The 16,570-nt window shown below is 43.7% G+C and overlaps 1 protein-coding gene across 5 annotated transcripts; it reads right to left on the reverse strand.

Annotated features, from left to right (window-relative positions):
• Positions 1-361: 361 nt before the first annotated feature.
• On the reverse strand, positions 362-16,453 carry tnfsf13b (TNF superfamily member 13b). 5 transcript variants are annotated; one of them, XR_004826163.2, is made up of 8 exons: positions 16,120-16,453; positions 15,452-15,735; positions 14,472-14,595; positions 13,885-13,941; positions 13,496-13,620; positions 13,199-13,349; positions 12,920-13,103; positions 362-1,166 (listed from the first exon to the last, which is right to left on the reverse strand). XR_004826163.2 is itself a non-coding variant. In XM_035773700.2 (7 exons), the coding sequence occupies exons 2-7, from the start codon at positions 15,680-15,682 to the stop codon at positions 12,991-12,993; spliced, it is 801 nt and encodes a 266-aa protein (XP_035629593.1). In that variant the 5' UTR covers positions 15,683-15,732; positions 16,120-16,450; the 3' UTR covers positions 11,974-12,990. The 5 variants fall into 5 exon arrangements, 3 of the variants coding, with proteins under 3 accessions (XP_035629593.1, XP_035629592.1, XP_052378291.1); XR_004826162.2 differs by lacking the exon at positions 362-1,166 and adding an exon at positions 11,974-12,796 and having other exon boundaries at positions 16,120-16,447; XM_035773700.2 differs by lacking the exon at positions 362-1,166 and having other exon boundaries at positions 11,974-13,103; positions 15,452-15,732; positions 16,120-16,450.
• Between the last annotated feature and the right edge of the window lie 117 nt (positions 16,454-16,570).

Consider the following 16,570-nt stretch of genomic DNA (forward strand, 5'->3'; position numbering starts at 1 on the left):
TGGCTGATTTCTTTTGATTTTCACGTGATGTCAAGCACAGAGGCAATGAGTTTTAAGGTAGGCCTTGAAATACATCCACAGGTACACCTCCAATTGACTCAAATTATGTCAATTAGCTTATCAGAAGCTTCTAAAGCCATGGCATCATTTTCTGGATTTTTCCAAGCTGTTTAAAGGCACAGCCAACTTAGTGTAAGTACATTTCTGACCCACTAGAATTGTGATACAGTGAATTATAAGGGAAATAATCTGTCTGCAAACAATTGTTGGATATTGTCATTTTGGATGTTGTCATGCACAAAGTAGATCTCCTAACCGACTTGCCAAAACTATGGTTTGTTAATTAACAAGAAATCTGTGGAGTGGTTGAAAAACAAGTTTTAATGACTCCAACCTAAGTGTATGTAAACTTCCGACTTCAACTGTAGCTAATAACATAAAACTTGAAAGGTCTTTATCTTTTTGAAACCTTTGAATGTTTACTGTTCATTTCTCATCCTTTTTTGTTGATGTTGTTCAATTGGTTTCTTCTCAGTTTTGTTTATTGTTTATTTCACTTGCTTTAGCATTGCAAACATATGTTTCCCATGCCAATAAAGCCTCTTTGAATTGAATTGAATTGAATGATATATAGAGAGCTAGATAGAGAGAGTGTCTGTGCGTGAGAGACAGAAAAACAGGAGTCTAAATCTAAAGCCCACAAGCAGCTGGTGAGAGTGAGTGACACAGAACTCCCCGACATTCTGTGTTTCTGTGTGTGTGTGTGTGTGTGTGTGTGTGAGTGAGTGTGTGAGCATGTGTGTGTATGCTTAAGTACAGCTGGAGGCTCAGGAGTTGTCATTAATATTGCGTCTCTGATCTGCCTCTAACACTCTCACAGAAAATCTTCATACAAAACAAACAGCAATAGACACAGGAACTGAGGCAGTTAGGGACTGAACTAATGATGAAAAGCACAACATAGGAGAACAAAAGGTCTGTGCAACAGAGGTAATGAGCCAAAGGAACCTCCGTCATGCCATCCTCCCCTCACGCTCTCCCCCCTTCTGCTCTCTCCCCTCCTCTTCTTACTCCCTCCTTCCAGGGGTCTTGTCTGTTTCTCCTCCTCTCTCTGTTGGTTCTGCCCTCCCTGTTCTTCATCAACATGACAAAGACTGCTGGCTGACCTGCAGAGAGAGAGAGAGAGGGGGTAGGGGGGGAGTGAGTTTGGAGGAGGAGAGGGGGGATATACACTAGTTTAAAACGTGTGTGAGTAAAACTAAACATAGCAACATCAATTCAATCTAAGTATCAAACACAAGGTTTGTGAACTATCTCCAGCTGTCTCTCTCAGAATGTTCAGTTTGAGCTGGTCAGACACTGCCCTACATTCGACTCTACCATGAAAAATACAACCCCGGTTCCCCTCAGGGGGGACCTCTTTCAATGTCTAAACTATACACAGACCACTAGCTTTTATGTGTTTACTGTATATCTGCCAGTTCTCTAGTGTAGACCCTTAAAACAGGACTACAGTAACCAGGGGATGTAGAGGGGAGAGAGGGAAAGAGAGGGGGGAGAGGAAGAGAAGGGGGATTGAGTGATACAGCTAGAAGGGGGGGAAGAGAAGGTGTGAGTTGAGAAGAGAGCAGAAGAGTAGAAGAAGGAGGAGCAGATAGAGAAGAGAGGGATGGGGGAGAAGATGTGGAGATGTTCATTCCACAAAGAAAGCGGAGGGCCTTGAAGGAAGGCCAGAGTATAAAGCATTATTTATCAAACGGAATCTGGTTCCATTTTTCTGTCACACACACACACACACACACACACACACACACACACACACACACACACACACACACACACACACACACACACACACACACATAGTCGAAGACACACACACACATAGTCGCAGACACACACACACATAGTCGAAGACACACACAGCTTGTCTTGTTTCTCCGGCTCCGCAGTTGGATTCCAGGCAAATGCAGCTAGTGCCATATGAATTATAGATCACCTTATTTGAACAGATCCCATCATGCAGTTAGTCTGGAGAAAAAACAACTCTATGAAATGGTAATGTTACAAATAGCTCCTAAATAAACAAACATCCATATCAGTCATATGCTGTGGCGAGTATCAATTAGTATCCATACTATCAAATGAAATCACAACAGAAGAGGCAATGTTAATGGCACTATAATGATGACGGTAAGAGTTGCCGGACAGTACCACAGTGCTTGGACTTGCAATCAGACTAGTTCTAACCGGTCTGGTTGGTAACAAGTCAAAGCCCCACTTGCATTAAAAATCCACACTCCACTCTGCCAGTTCTGCTAGAGGCTCTTTGGATCAACCTGATTATGGTGATTTGCTTCGGATCAAAGTAAAGCTGCCTAAATACAAGTGTAGTGCAGAGCGAGTGTGTGTGGTGTTGTAGGGAGGCGTGTGTGTACTGTAGGTGTGTAGATGTATGTGTGTGCATGCTTGCGTGCACTTGTATGCCATGCATGATGCATGGTGGTGTGTGTGTGTGATAGCATGATGCAGAAAGAGAGAGCGTGCTGGAGTATGATCCAGATTCAGGAATCACCTTTAGCCCCTATCATCAGCCAGATATGACCAATAGGGGAAGGGGGGAAATCAGAGGGGGAGAGGTAGGTGGGAAACCTGGAAATGGTGGTAGAGAGGGAGGGTAGAGAGGGAGATGGAATTGGAAAGACCATGTGGATGAATGTGGGAGTGGATGAATAATACATATTTACAACTGTAGCAATTATAAATATCTCCACGGTGGGGGGCATGTCCAAGCTGGTTGCTCCTGAAATCCACAATCAGCTCCTTTGTTTTGTTGAGGGAGAGGATCAGGCTGGAGGTGGTACCTTCACTACCTGGGGACAGCCCGTCGGTAAGTCCAGGATCCACTTGCATAGGAAAGAGTTCAGGGCCGTGAGCTTTGTGGTGAGCTTGAAGGGCACAATGATATTGAGCTGTAGTCAATGAACAGCATTCTCACGTAGGGGTTATTTCTTTCCAAGTGGGAAAGGGCAGTACAATAGAGATTGCATCATCTGTGGATCTGTTAGGGTGGTATTTTAATTGGATTAGGCCCAGGGTGTTTGGGATGATGATAACCAGCCTTTCAAAGCATAGAAGGCATTTAGCTGGTATGGTAGGCTAGTGTCACTAGACAGCTTGTGGCTGGATTTCCCTTTGTATTCTGTGATAGTTTGCCACATCCGATGAACATCAGAGCCGGTGTTTTAGGATTCGATCTTAGTCCTGTATTGACACTTTGTCTTTTTGATGGTTCGTCGGAGAGCGTAGCAGGATTTGTTATAAATGTCTGGTTTAGTGTCCCACTCTTTGAAAGCGGCAGCTCTAGCCTTTAGCTCAGTGCGGATATTGCCTGTAATCCATGGTTTCTGGTTGGGATATGTACGTACGGTCACTGTGGGGACAATGTAGTCAATGGACTTACTAATGAAGCCATTGACTGAATGCCATCGGATGAATCCTGGAACATATTCCAGTCTGTGCTAGCAAAACAGCCCTGTAGCTTAGCATCATCTTCATCTGACCACTTCCGACTTGAGCGTGACACTGATACTTCCTGTTTGAGTTTTGCTTGTAAGCAGGAATCAGGAAGATAGAGTTATGGTCAGATTTGCCAAATGGAGGGCGAGGGGAAGCTTTTGTATGCGTCTCTGTGTGGAGTAAAGGTGATTTAGAGCATTTTTCCCCTCTAGTTGCACAGGTAACATGCTATTAGAAATGAGGTAAAACTGATTTCAATGTATGTGTTTGTGTACACAGCAGGTTTAATTTCCTGATTTCCACCCTGCCACTCATTTCTCTTTGAAAATCGGCTTCCGCCAACACACCAGCCGTTGCCATGGCGCTACACAAATGTATTTTTGAGGAGAGGGAGGGGGAGCATCTTGCTTGACACATTCGCCCATTAAGAGGACCGATCCCCCTCTTCCTCCTCCATTGGCACAGCCGGTTGGTGTTTGTAAAGCCATCAAAGAGATTTAGCTCTCCTTATTTGTTTGAGCTTTGTCTCCACCACTCTCTCTCTCTCTCTCTAGCTCTCCCTCTCGCACACTGCTTACTAAGCGCCATTGCTCTGTTTATCTAAAATGGTAAATCTCTCTCTCAGTAGTAGTAGCTGGGTGCAATGCGAATGGTCTGATGGGGAGGGGAGCGGGAGACACAGGGCCCAGACTCCAGGGGCAGGATGCCCAGTTAAGAAGTGACTAGCCAGGGTGCTTTGTGTCTCTCTCTCCCTGGTGCCCTCACAGACAGAGAGAGTGTGTGTGTGTGTGTGTGTGTGTGTGTGTGTGTGTGTGTGTGTGTGTGTGTGTGTGTGTGTGTGTGTGTGTGTGTGTGTGTGTGTGTGTGTGTGTGTGTGTGTGTGTGTGTGTGTGTGTGTGTGTGTGTGTGTGTGTGTGTGTGTGTGTGTGTGTGTGTGTGTGTGTGTGTGTGTGTGTGCGTGCGTGCGTGCGTGCGTTTATTGAGAAGGGCGAGGGGAGCGGGGCACCATTAGTTGGAACTGGAAAGGGACAAAATCATTGCAGATATATCAAGGTTACAACACAAATCCAAAACACTATGATACAATACTAGAACCAGGGAAGAGAACACAGATATACAACCCGTGTGTCCCTTTTTCTGATCCCTGAGGAGGACTTAGTGTGCCGGGGTTTGTTACAATGGCTTCTACAATCAACACATAAAACAACAATACAGCACATTCTGTAACTATGATTCTGACACTGATCTCTTTGCTTCTGTGTTTCTCTCTCTCTCTTTCTCTCTCTGTGTGGCCGTCTGCCACACAAACAATTATGTTTTTGTCTTCTTCTCTACCTGTAATATCCTAACTCTCACCCCTCCTCTCCCTAAGGGTATGTCTCCTCTCTGTCAGACACTGAAACCGAGTTTACAATTTGCCTGGCAGACACGCATGCCGCACATCTCTCCTTCTCCAGACAGTCTGTGAAAGTGAAACATAATGACTCTGAGAAACATTATAATGAGAAAAAGATGTATATATTTTGCATACAGAGGAAACAGATAAGGTCAGTTGGATTAATCTTAACCAGTAAAAGTATTGACTCTATAACAACCAGAAATGACCAATATCATACTGATATTACTAATGATACATGACAACATCATCACTACCATCATTATCAGTATAATCAGGCCAGTTGGCCCAAACCATTGATGTAATTCCTGTCACATATATCTGGCTGAGGGTATAATGAAGATAATAGTTTAAATGTCACCCAATTCTTCTGACAATACAGGGTGGCGTACAAAGTATGAGGATACAGTCTCAGAGGAGAAAACTGTGGCATTTAGATATTTCTATGAGGAGAGAAAACCATCGAACACTTTAGGGCTGTGGCGGCCACGAAATCTTGTCAACAAATAACTGCTGGTCTCAAGGTAATTTACTGTAAATTAACACAAACATTTAGCATCTGCTGGCTTCCACACACAGGCTGCAAGCTACTAATGCAGACGTTTGGAACATCTACATTTTAAAAAGTCTAATAAATCCATGTAATATAGTCTATACCTTCACAATAAATCCATGTAATATAGTCTACACCTTCACAATAAATCCATGTAATATAGTCTACACCTTCCCAATAAATCCATGTAATATAGTCTACACCTTCACAATAAATCCATGTAATATAGTCTACACCTTCACAATAAATCCATGTAATATAGTCTACACCTTCCCAATAAATCCATGTAATATAGTCTACACCTTCACAATAAATCCATGTAATATAGTCTACACCTTCACAATAAATCCATGTAATATAGTCTACACCTTCACAATAAATCCATGTAATATAGTCTACACCTTCACAATAAATCCATGTAATATAGTCTACACCTTCACAATAAATCCATGTAATATAGTCTACACCTTCACAATAAATCCATGTAATATAGTCTACACCTTCACAATAAATCCATGTAATATAGTCTACACCTTCACAATAAATCCATGTAATATAGTCTACACCTTCCCAATAAATCCATGTAATATAGTCTACACCTTCACAATAAATCCATGTAATATAGTCTACACCTTCACAATAAATCCATGTAATATAGTCTACACCTTCACAATAAATCCATGTAATATAGTCTACACCTTCCCAATAAATCCATGTAATATAGTCTACACCTTCCCAATAAATCCATGTAATATAGTCTACACCTTCCCAATAAATCCATATAGCCCACACCTTCACAATAAATCCATGTATTATAGCCTACATCTTCACAATAAATCCATGTAATATAGCCCACACCTTCACAATAAATCCATGTATTATAGCCTACACCTTCACAATAAATCCAGTATTTATTTTAGACAGGTCTAAAGCTGCATGATACAAAGAAAATGTAGTCCATTTCAGAAGAACAGAATAGCATACTGAGTTGTCCTTATGTTAGGTCCTGATCTGGATATGCCACATGGCTGTGAGCTACACTAGTTCATTTAGCAGACAAGATTAGCTTAGAATTCCGTGGCAGTATTTTATAGTGTGAAGAATACAATTGAACAAAGCTGAAAAAATATGATTATTTTCTCAAAACGACGAGGGAGAGTGCACATGCGGATATTCTGTTTTGAGCAGGTTAAAGAAATAGGTGTTTATATATGCTTCATTTAGAGTTATTAATGTAACTTCAGTTGTTCTACAAACATTGGGTTTTTGTTTTGGTATTTAATACATTTTAAGGATGCATGATGCGACTCTAATGATGATTTGAAAAAGGTTGCTTGAAAGGCATGAGCTCTGCTTAGTTTTTTTGCACAGACTGTACACAGTTTATTAGTCTCTGATTCACAATTTGATAAGTACTTGATAATCCCTCAAATTTCACAGTGGCATCCCCTTTGTGGCAGTAATGCATCCTAAAAAAAATCCATTCCATTTGTCCATTCCTTTTGCGGCCGTTGGTCATTATGCCCTGGGCCCGGAGTGCTACGCACCTCTCACTCACATGGCTCTCCATCACGTGATCGGGCCTTTCTCACAGGCTACAAGTGAAGACAGACACATCAGGGACGCAACTGCACGCCTCCTTATCCAATTCCCAGGTGCATATTGAAGATATTGAAAGAACTGTCCACATTTACTTTTCTTCAGCCAACAAGATGAGTAGGCCTTAACAAACAGCAAAAACACTAGCCTATGTCAATCTACTATCCTCCAGAGTAAAGAAGTTTACCTATTCTACTCTGTGCAAAGAAATAAATATTCCAAACATAGTCTGGGACAGTTGTGGGATGCAATAGATAACACATTAATACAACCACTAGCATCAAAAAAATGTTTTTATGCGATGTGGCTGACACAACACATCAGAACATTAGGCTTAAAATTTTTTGATGAACTATTAGGCTATTTCTTCACAAGAACACAGTGGCCTACATCATTCCTAAATGGAAAAAGTTTGGAACCCCCAAAACGTTTCCTAAAGCTGGATGCCAGGCCAAACTGAGCAACCGGGTGAGAAGAGCCTTGGTCAGGGAGGTGACCAAGAACCCGATGGTCACTCTGACAGAGCTCCAGAGTTCCTCTGTGGAGATGGGAGAAACTTCCAGAAGGACAAACATCTCTGCAGAACTCCACCTATCAGGCCTTTATGGTAGAGTGGCCAGACGGAAGCCACTCCTCAGTAAAAGGCACAACAGCCTGCTTGGAGTTTGCCAAAAGGCCCTTAAAGGACTCAGACCATGAGAAGCAAGATTCTCTGGTCTGATGAAACCAAGATTGAAGTCTCTGGCCAGAATGCCAAGCGTCAAGTGTCTGGAGGAAACCTGTCTAAACCTGTTTTTGCGTCGTCATTATGCGGTATTAGGTGTATATTGATGAAGGGAAGAAACTATTTTAATACATTTTAGAATAAGGCTGTAACATAACAAAATGTGGAAAAAGTCAAGGGGTCTGAATACTTTCCAAATGCACTGTATTGCGCAAGTGAACAGCAAAACTGGTTTCAAAACAAATAAAGCAACACCTCACTACACAACGCCTCTCGCCCATGTGACCTACTTGTTGTGTGGATGTACTGAGTGTGGAAATAATAGATGCTCGCACACACACTACAAATTGTAAAGCCTTTTGTCTGTAATGTCTTTTTCGTTGTGTCGGGATCCCAGTACAGTATATCACAAAAGTGGGTACACCCCTCACATTTTTGTAAATATTTGAGTATATCTTTTCATATGACAACACTGAAGAAATGACACTTTGCTTCAATGTAAAGTAGTGAGTGTACAGCTTGTATAACAGTGTAAATTTGCTGTCCCCTCAAAATAACTATACACACAGCTATTAATGTCTAAACCGCTGGCAACAAAAGTGAGTACACCCCTAAGTGAAAATGTCCAAATTGGGCCCAATTAGCCATTTTCCCTCCCCGGTGTCATGTGACTCGTTACAAGGTCTCAGGTGTGAATGGGGAGCAGGTGTGTTAAATTTGGTGTCATCGCTCTCACACTCCCTCATACATACTTGTCACTGGAAGTTCAACATGGCACCTCATGGCAAAGAACTCTCTGAGGATCTGAAAAAAAGAATTGTTGCTCTACATAAAGATGGCCTGGGCTATAAGAAGATTGCCAAGACCCTGAAACTGAGCTGCAGCACGGTGGCCAAGACCGTACAGTGGTTTAACTGGACAGGTTCCACTCAGAACAGGCCTCGCCATGGTCGACCGAAGAAGTTGAGTGTGCGTGCTCAGCGTCATATCCAGAGGTTGTCTTTGGGAAATAGACGTATGAGTGCTGCCAGCATTGCTGTAGAGGTTGAAGGGGTGGGGGGGTCAGCCTGTCAGTGCTCAGACCATATGCCATACACTGCATCAAATTGGTCTGCATGGCTGTCGTCCCAGAAGGAAACCTCTTCTAAAGATGATGCACAAGAAAGCCAGCAAACAGTTTGTGGAAGACAAGCAGACTAAGGACACGGATTACTGGAACCATGTCCTGTGGTCTGATGAGACCAAGATAAACTTATTTGGTTCAGATGGTGTCAAGCGTGTGTGGCGGCAACCAGGTGAGGAGTACAAAGACAAGTGAGTCTTGCCTACAGTCAAGCATGGTGGTGGGAGTGTCATGGTCTGAGGCTGCATGAGTGCTGCCGGCACTGGGGAGCTACAGTTCCTTGAGGGAACCATGAATGCCAACATGTACTGTGACATACTGAAGCAGAGCATGATCCCCTCCCTTCGGAGACTGGGCCGCAGGGCAGTATTCCAACATGATAACAACCCCAAACACACCTCCAAGATGACCAATGCCTTGCTAAAGAAGCTGAGGGTAAAGGTGATGGACTGGCCAAGCATGTCTCCAGACCTAAACCCTATTGAGCATCTGTGGAGCATCCTCAAACGGAAGGTGGAGAAGTGCAAGGTCTCTAACATCCACCAGCTCTGTGATGTCGTCATGGAGTGGAAGAGGACTCCAGTGGCAGCCTGTGAAGCTCTGGTGAACTCCATGCCCAAGAGGGGTAAGGCAGTGCTGGAAAATGATGGTGGCCACACAAAATATTGACCCTTTGGGCCCAATTTGGACATTTAGACGGTTTAGACATTAATGGCTATGTGTTGAGTTACTTTGAGGGGACAACAAATTTACACTGTTATACAAGCTGTACACTCACTACTTTACATTATAGCAAAGTGTCATTTCTTCAGTGTTGTCACAGGAAAAGATATACTCAAATATTTACAAAAATGTGAGGGGTGTACTCACTTTTGTGATATACTGTAAGACTAGTTGTCGCCATTGGCGTCGGTTAATGGGGACCCCCCCGACTAATGGGGACCCCAAAAAAATCTAAATGAAATCTCTCAAGGTCTTTTCCGAGGCTTTTCAGACATTTACTGTAACCTACAGACATTTATCACTGTCACAATCCTCTGTTAGGAATTGCGTTATCTGAACAAACAACTTTATCATACACTAGTTGTACACATGGTAGTTCAGTGGCAGATACAGGATGTCCTATCCAAATGACTGTATGAATTATGGGGGATGAAAGACTCCCTCTCTTATTTGGAAAGGGTAGCCTCATGTCTGTTTGGGCTGTTTAGCTAGACCCACTATTTATTTGCAAACAGGTGCTGTAAATTAAACAGAGGCATACCACTGTATCCTCTGAACATAAAATTCCACCAACAGGTCCAGTCTTTGCTGTGCATCTTGTGTAACTTATTCTCCCACTCCCAGGATGTCCTGACAGCATTCTCTCTCAGAATAAGACTACAACTCCCCCTGTTTTCAACAGCACCTGTGGTGCTTTGGGATTTCACAGCGGCCATTTCCCTTCCTGTACAGCTACAGTCATTCAGTTTCTATTGAGATAGCCAAAACTATTTATACCTGTACAACAATTCACACTTCACCAAAATTAAGGCCAGTCCAATTCAACATGAAGCAGTATGGATATTCCAAAGATATTGTGAATCAAGTCTCCCCAAAGACCGCAGAACTAGGCCACATGGAAACGCCTAGGAGCATTGTGTTGTGTAATCCACTAGGGGGCACAACAGCACAGTGAGCAAGTGTCTCCTTTCCTCCTGGTTCTAGGATGTTGTTATTCCTTATCGTTGTGTGTGTCAGATTATGTAAAACACCAAATGAGGTTCCTCATCTTTTATACCCTCCAGCATCATAAAAAAACAACCATTATTATAGACCCACTCTACTGCTACATCTAGAGGGTTTAACCTTGCCCCATTTTTTCTATATTGATCTGATAGCTATTTTAAAATGGTAATCTCTCCATCTGTGTCCTGCCATTGCAGTTGAGGAAATAGCTAGCTAGATCGGAGGTTAATGTAGTGTGGTAGACTACCTCTACATTCATAGTTAAAGTGCTTTTGTTTCTCCTTGCACTCACAATACAGCCATAGCCGGGCTTAGCATAACAGGCAGCACCATGTGCAGGAATATGTCCTTTCATGTCAATTTGTTTCACTCTAACTACACTACTTTTGGGAGTGATCTATTAGATACAGACCTGCAATCCTGCCTACACGTGTCAAAGAAGTGCCCTATAAGCTAATTACTACGCTCACGGCATTGGGTCTAAACTCCTCCCTGTGCAACTGGGTCCTGGACTTCCTGACGGGCCACCCCCACATGGGGAAGTAGGCAACATCACCTCCTCAACACTGACCCTCAACACAGGGGCCCCATAAGGGTGCTTCCTCAGTCCCCTCCTTTATTCCCTGTATACCCACGACATAGTTCACATAGTTCCAAATCCATCATCAAGTTCGCTGACGACACTACCGTAGTAGGCCTGACTACCAACAACAACGAGACAGCCTACAGAGAGGTGGTGGCGTCGAGAGCATACTGTCGGGCTGCATCACAGCCTGGTATTGCAACTCCCTCAACAGTCTTGACTCTTGCCTCCACCCCAATGGAAATGTATTTAATCATCACTGCCACAGTTAATATGTATATATATTTTTATTTATTTAACTAAGCAAGTCAGAACAAATTCTTATTTACAATGACTGCCTACCCCGGACGACACTGGGCCAATTGTGCGCCGCCCTATGCGACTCCCAATCACAGCCTGGATTTGAACCAGGGACTGTCGTGACACCTCTTGCATTGAGATGCAGTGCCTTGACCGCTGTGCCTCTCGGGAGCTCTATAATATAGTGCTATTTCTAGTTTTTTTTATTACAATTTTAGTTATTTTATTTCACTTACTCCTGCATGTTGGAGCTTGAAGCCTAAGATAATCACAACTGCAACCCTGTACATGTGACTATTAAACACTGAATCTGAGGGAGAATCACCCTAGAAGCACCAGTACTGTACTACAGTGCTGTTTCCTGTGGGAAGGTTTCCCTCTGGTGGTCACAAGGTGTATAACAAACCCCCTCTCAGGATGGGATAATATCGCTATCATTACCACCAGCCATAGCGATTAACTGCATTTATTGTAATACATGGTCAGGTGCTGCTTGGGAAACCAATTAATTGAGTGCTGCTGCTCCCTTCTGGTAGAATGATGACAACTCACTCTGCACCATTCAATAACATTGTCATAGACAGGATACAACACCATGAAATACAACAGGGTCTATTTTACTAGTATGCAGGTGGTCAAAATGATCATCAAGGCATCAAAGTGTAGTCATGGCTGGGGCTGTGTAGTCATGGCTGGGGCTGTGTAGTCATGGCTGGGGCTGTGTAGTCATGGCTGGGGCTGTGTAGTCATGGCTGGGGCTGTGTAGTCATGGCTGGGGATGTGTAGTCATGGCTGGGGATGTGTAGTCATGGCTGGGGATGTGTAGTCATGGCTGGGGATGTGTAGTCATGGCTGGGGCTGTGTAGTCATGGCTGGGGCTGTGTAGTCATGGCTGGGGCTGTGTAGTCATGGCTGGGGCTGTGTAGTCATGGCTGGGGCTGTGTAGTCATGGCTGGGGCTGTGTAGTCATGGCTGGGGCTGTGTAGTCATGGCTGGGGATGTGTAGTCATGGCTGGGGCTGTGTAGTCATGGCTGGGGCTGTGTAGTCATGGCTGGGACTGTGTCTTGTCTGTGTGTATTGTATATGATCATAACATTTAAGAAGTTTATGAGTGAATGGTGAGACACCTGCCAGTATAAGCATCAAACATTTTAGATCACACACAGTGACAGAAGCTGACACTGTTATCATCATCATCAATGGCATCATCAGCCAGGCTCTCCAGTAATAGGCCATAATTCTGAGTCTGTCCGTCCGTCCCTCAGTCACTCTGTGAAGCAGATGGCATCATAGTAGAATAGATAATGTAGCTATCAGACCCAGAAGCCATAGTTCATTTAAAATAATTATTGTACACCACCACCAGTATCTACCAGATCAAAACTTCTAGTACCAGCAGTGTCCATTTCCACATGATGGCAATTGTATCTCCTAGTCCCCCCAGTCCAACTCCCCTGGTCAGGGTCAGGCCAGTCTGACAGCGCCCAGGAAAGTGGAGTCTCCATCCAGAGAAACTTTGGCTGTAGAGCGAGGGATCAACAGCTCCACACTGTCCCCGACCTCCAGCTTCACTATACCTATAGAGAACACAGTTAACACACTCAGAAACAGCACACAAACACACGCATGCACACACACACAAATGTGCATGCATCCACAAAGACAGACTCACCCCCTGTGTAACAGGTGTTGTATGGGTAGATAGGGTTCATGTTCTGGATACAGCGGAACAGTGTGACATGCTGAGCTTCATCTCCCACCACATTCCTCTTCTTCCTGATCACCACATGACCCATGGCAAAGGTCGTATCCATGTAGTACACCTGCATGGGGGAGGGGTGATAGTTACTGTTGGGTTTTTGAGCCATTGTGAACACTATTGAAGTACACCTGGATAGGGGGAGAGTTAGGACTTGTGAGCGGTCTATGTGATACACCTATTTTCCACCTGAAGGAGACTGGCTCTCACCTGACTGTAGACAAAGTAGTATCCCTCCTCTCTGACCAGGATGCTGTCGCTCTCTGCCTCCAGGGCGGAGCCTCTTCTAAGCCCCGCCTGCCAGGGGATCCCTGTGTAAGGCTCCAGCGCAAACTCTGCATAACACCAGAACACACACACCATGCATCAGTCAATCTAAACATGCTGAACTACCTAGCCTCAGACTGTACGTCCGTGCTTCTACACCCGCATTGCTTGCTGTTTGGGGTTTTAGGCTGGGTTTCTGTATAGCACTTTGAGATATCAGCTGATGTACGATGGGCTATATAAATACATTTGATTTGATTTTGATTCAAGCAACTTAAGTATTTTTTGTAAAAAAAGAAAAAATTGTCTGACTGCATTTCCAGGTTCAGTACCTTTCTGGAATGTTTTCCTGCTGCTATCTGCCAGCATCTGTAGACAAGGCTGAGACACTAGCGGAAGGGGAGGACAGAGGAACAGTTTTGCATGGATTCAATAACCTCACCATGTACAAGATGAGTTATTTCTAGTCAGAGAGAGGGGAGAGGAGAGTGAGCGAGAGAGTGCGCAAGATTATAAACATGAAACTTTGCAGCTTGCCAGAAATAACTCAATTCAAGGTTCAAATGTTCAAAGCAACAGACCCGTTTCACAGAATAGGAGCTAAAAATAGCACAGCATTGACACCGACAAAGTGTTATGAGAGAAAAGTCATGTCCACAACTCTAGTATGCTCCCATGGTGATTTAATCAAACGCACAGTAAGACAACGTTTTGCTACGAGGTGAATCTGCGTCAGGTTAAACCACCATGGGATCATTCCAGAGTTGCGGACATTACTTTTTTTCTTTGATACGTTCTTCTGTCCTGCAACAGAGAAGTGTGATGTGCATGTTTTCCTTTTTTCTAACTTGCTATATGACCCACTTCAACATGTCAAAAAGACACAAACAGTCCCACTGAATAGCATTGTTAGTCTTGCCTGAGTTCTCAGTTCCTGTGCCCACACTCCTCTTCCTGACGAAAGACAGCCCAGGCTGGGGGTCAGGGGTGTGTGGATGGTCTGGGCTGCTTCTTCTGACTCTGCTGCTCATCTGCTGCAGTGTCTGGGTAATGCATCAGAAATTGAAAGTTACTTTCGTAACCCGGGTTCTCTGATAATGAGTGACATGTCTTACAATGAGGGAGTTCGATTAACTGCAGAGCTATCGGCCTGTGACATAAACAAGCAAAAGCAGCGAGGGAGGAACTCCCTTCTCAAACTGCAACAAGCTCTCAGTCTCATGTCAGAAGACATTTATCCATGTTTCTCAAAAGTCAAATTTCAAAGTTTTTCCAAAGTCAAATTTCTAAATGTTCAGATACTTCTCTGTATCGTTCCAAGGTTAAGTTTAGGCATTAACTCAGAATTCTTACGGTTAGGCATGAACTCTGAATGATTAGGGTTAAGGTTTGGGATAAGCTTAAAACAAAATGATCAAAAACAACTCTCTAGCACTGGATTCAAACATGCAACATTTGGAACCAGAGGTAGATGCTTATAATCATCCACAACACCCAGGCCAGGGTAATTCCAGTCCTCGGGCCTGATTGATGTCACACTCTCCCCATCCCCAGCAAACACACCTGATTTAAACTAATTGCATATTTAACTGAAGATCATGATTAGTTGATTATTGGAGTCAGGTGTGTTTGAGGTCTTGGCTGATTTATTAGTGAATTATAAGTGAAATAATCTGTCTGTAAACAATTGTTGGAAAAATGACTTGTGTCATGAACAAAGTAGATGTCCTAACCGACTTGCCAAAACTATAGTTTGTTAAAAATACATTTGTGGAATGGTTGAAAAACTAGTTAAAGACTCCAACCTAAGTGTATGTAAACCTCCGACTTCAACTGTATATTATGTATGTATGTATATTACAGACCACAGCATCAGATATGAACGTGTAAACGTCTTACCTCTCCATGCCTAGCCTCTTGTTGCTCCTCTCTCCTACGGAAGACCTCTGACCGGAGCTCCTCAACTTCGGCCCTAAGGGCCAACAGGTGGTACAGAGACAGAGCAGAGAGAGACGAGGAGGTGACCGCTGCCAGAGTCAGCAGCAGGACCAGCCAGGACAGCCTCCGACCCCCAGACTCCTGCCTGGAAGCAGGTCTACCACCCTCGGGATTTGGACCTGCAGATGCCATCACAGGGCCCAGACAGCCTCCTCTGTAGTCAAACAGGCTGCATGACCTGCCTTCTGAATCAAATCACATTTATTTATCACGTGCCGAATATAACAGATGTAGACCTTACGTGAAATAATTACTTTACAAGCCCTTAAACAGTTGAAGAAATAGAGTGAAAAAATATTTACTAAATAAACTAAAGTATAAAATCTAATATAAAAGTAACTAGAAAATTACCTAACAATAACGAGGCTATATACAGGGGGTACCGCTACCGTGTCAATGTGCGGGGGTACAGGTTAGTCGAGGTAATTTGTAAAGTGACTACGCATAGAGAAACAGTGAGTAGCAGCAATGTAAAAACAAAAGGAGGGAGGGGGTTTGAGGGTCTCCTCTTGGGTTAGTAATGCTGGATCTTTAGCCTTCAGTTAATGTTACTCTCTCCCCGGTCTTACCTTCTCTCCTGTCTCAGTGTCTGCACCCTGTACTGTAATGTTGTATAAGGAAGGGTAGAACAGCAGCTTCCCTCCTCTGTTCCGCTTGATTAACCACAGAACTTCCTGCTCTGATGACGGCCCAGACACACCACTCTCCCTCACTTTTTACCAGTCTACGCGCCGTCCATCCTCTCCACTCTAAACGACAAACTCTGCTTGCTCCATCCACATTAGTCTGAAAGGGCACAGCAGGGGTGAGACATCTGATCCAGATTAAAGTCACAGCTGATATGCCAAGCTTTAAAACGTGTCAAAACACACAATGTGGCGTGGAAGAGGAAAGGGTACAAATATGATGACTCTTAGATGGCTCAGTAAAAAAGGAAGTGCAGAAATCACCCTTGCTTCTTAAAAACCTGCATAGCAAAACTAAACTGCATTACCAAAAAGTATTTGCAGCCAACTTCTT

The sequence above is a fragment of the Oncorhynchus keta genome, chromosome 7 (genome assembly GCF_023373465.1).
Source record: "Oncorhynchus keta strain PuntledgeMale-10-30-2019 chromosome 7, Oket_V2, whole genome shotgun sequence".
In the NCBI taxonomy this organism is placed as follows: domain Eukaryota; kingdom Metazoa; phylum Chordata; class Actinopteri; order Salmoniformes; family Salmonidae; genus Oncorhynchus; species Oncorhynchus keta.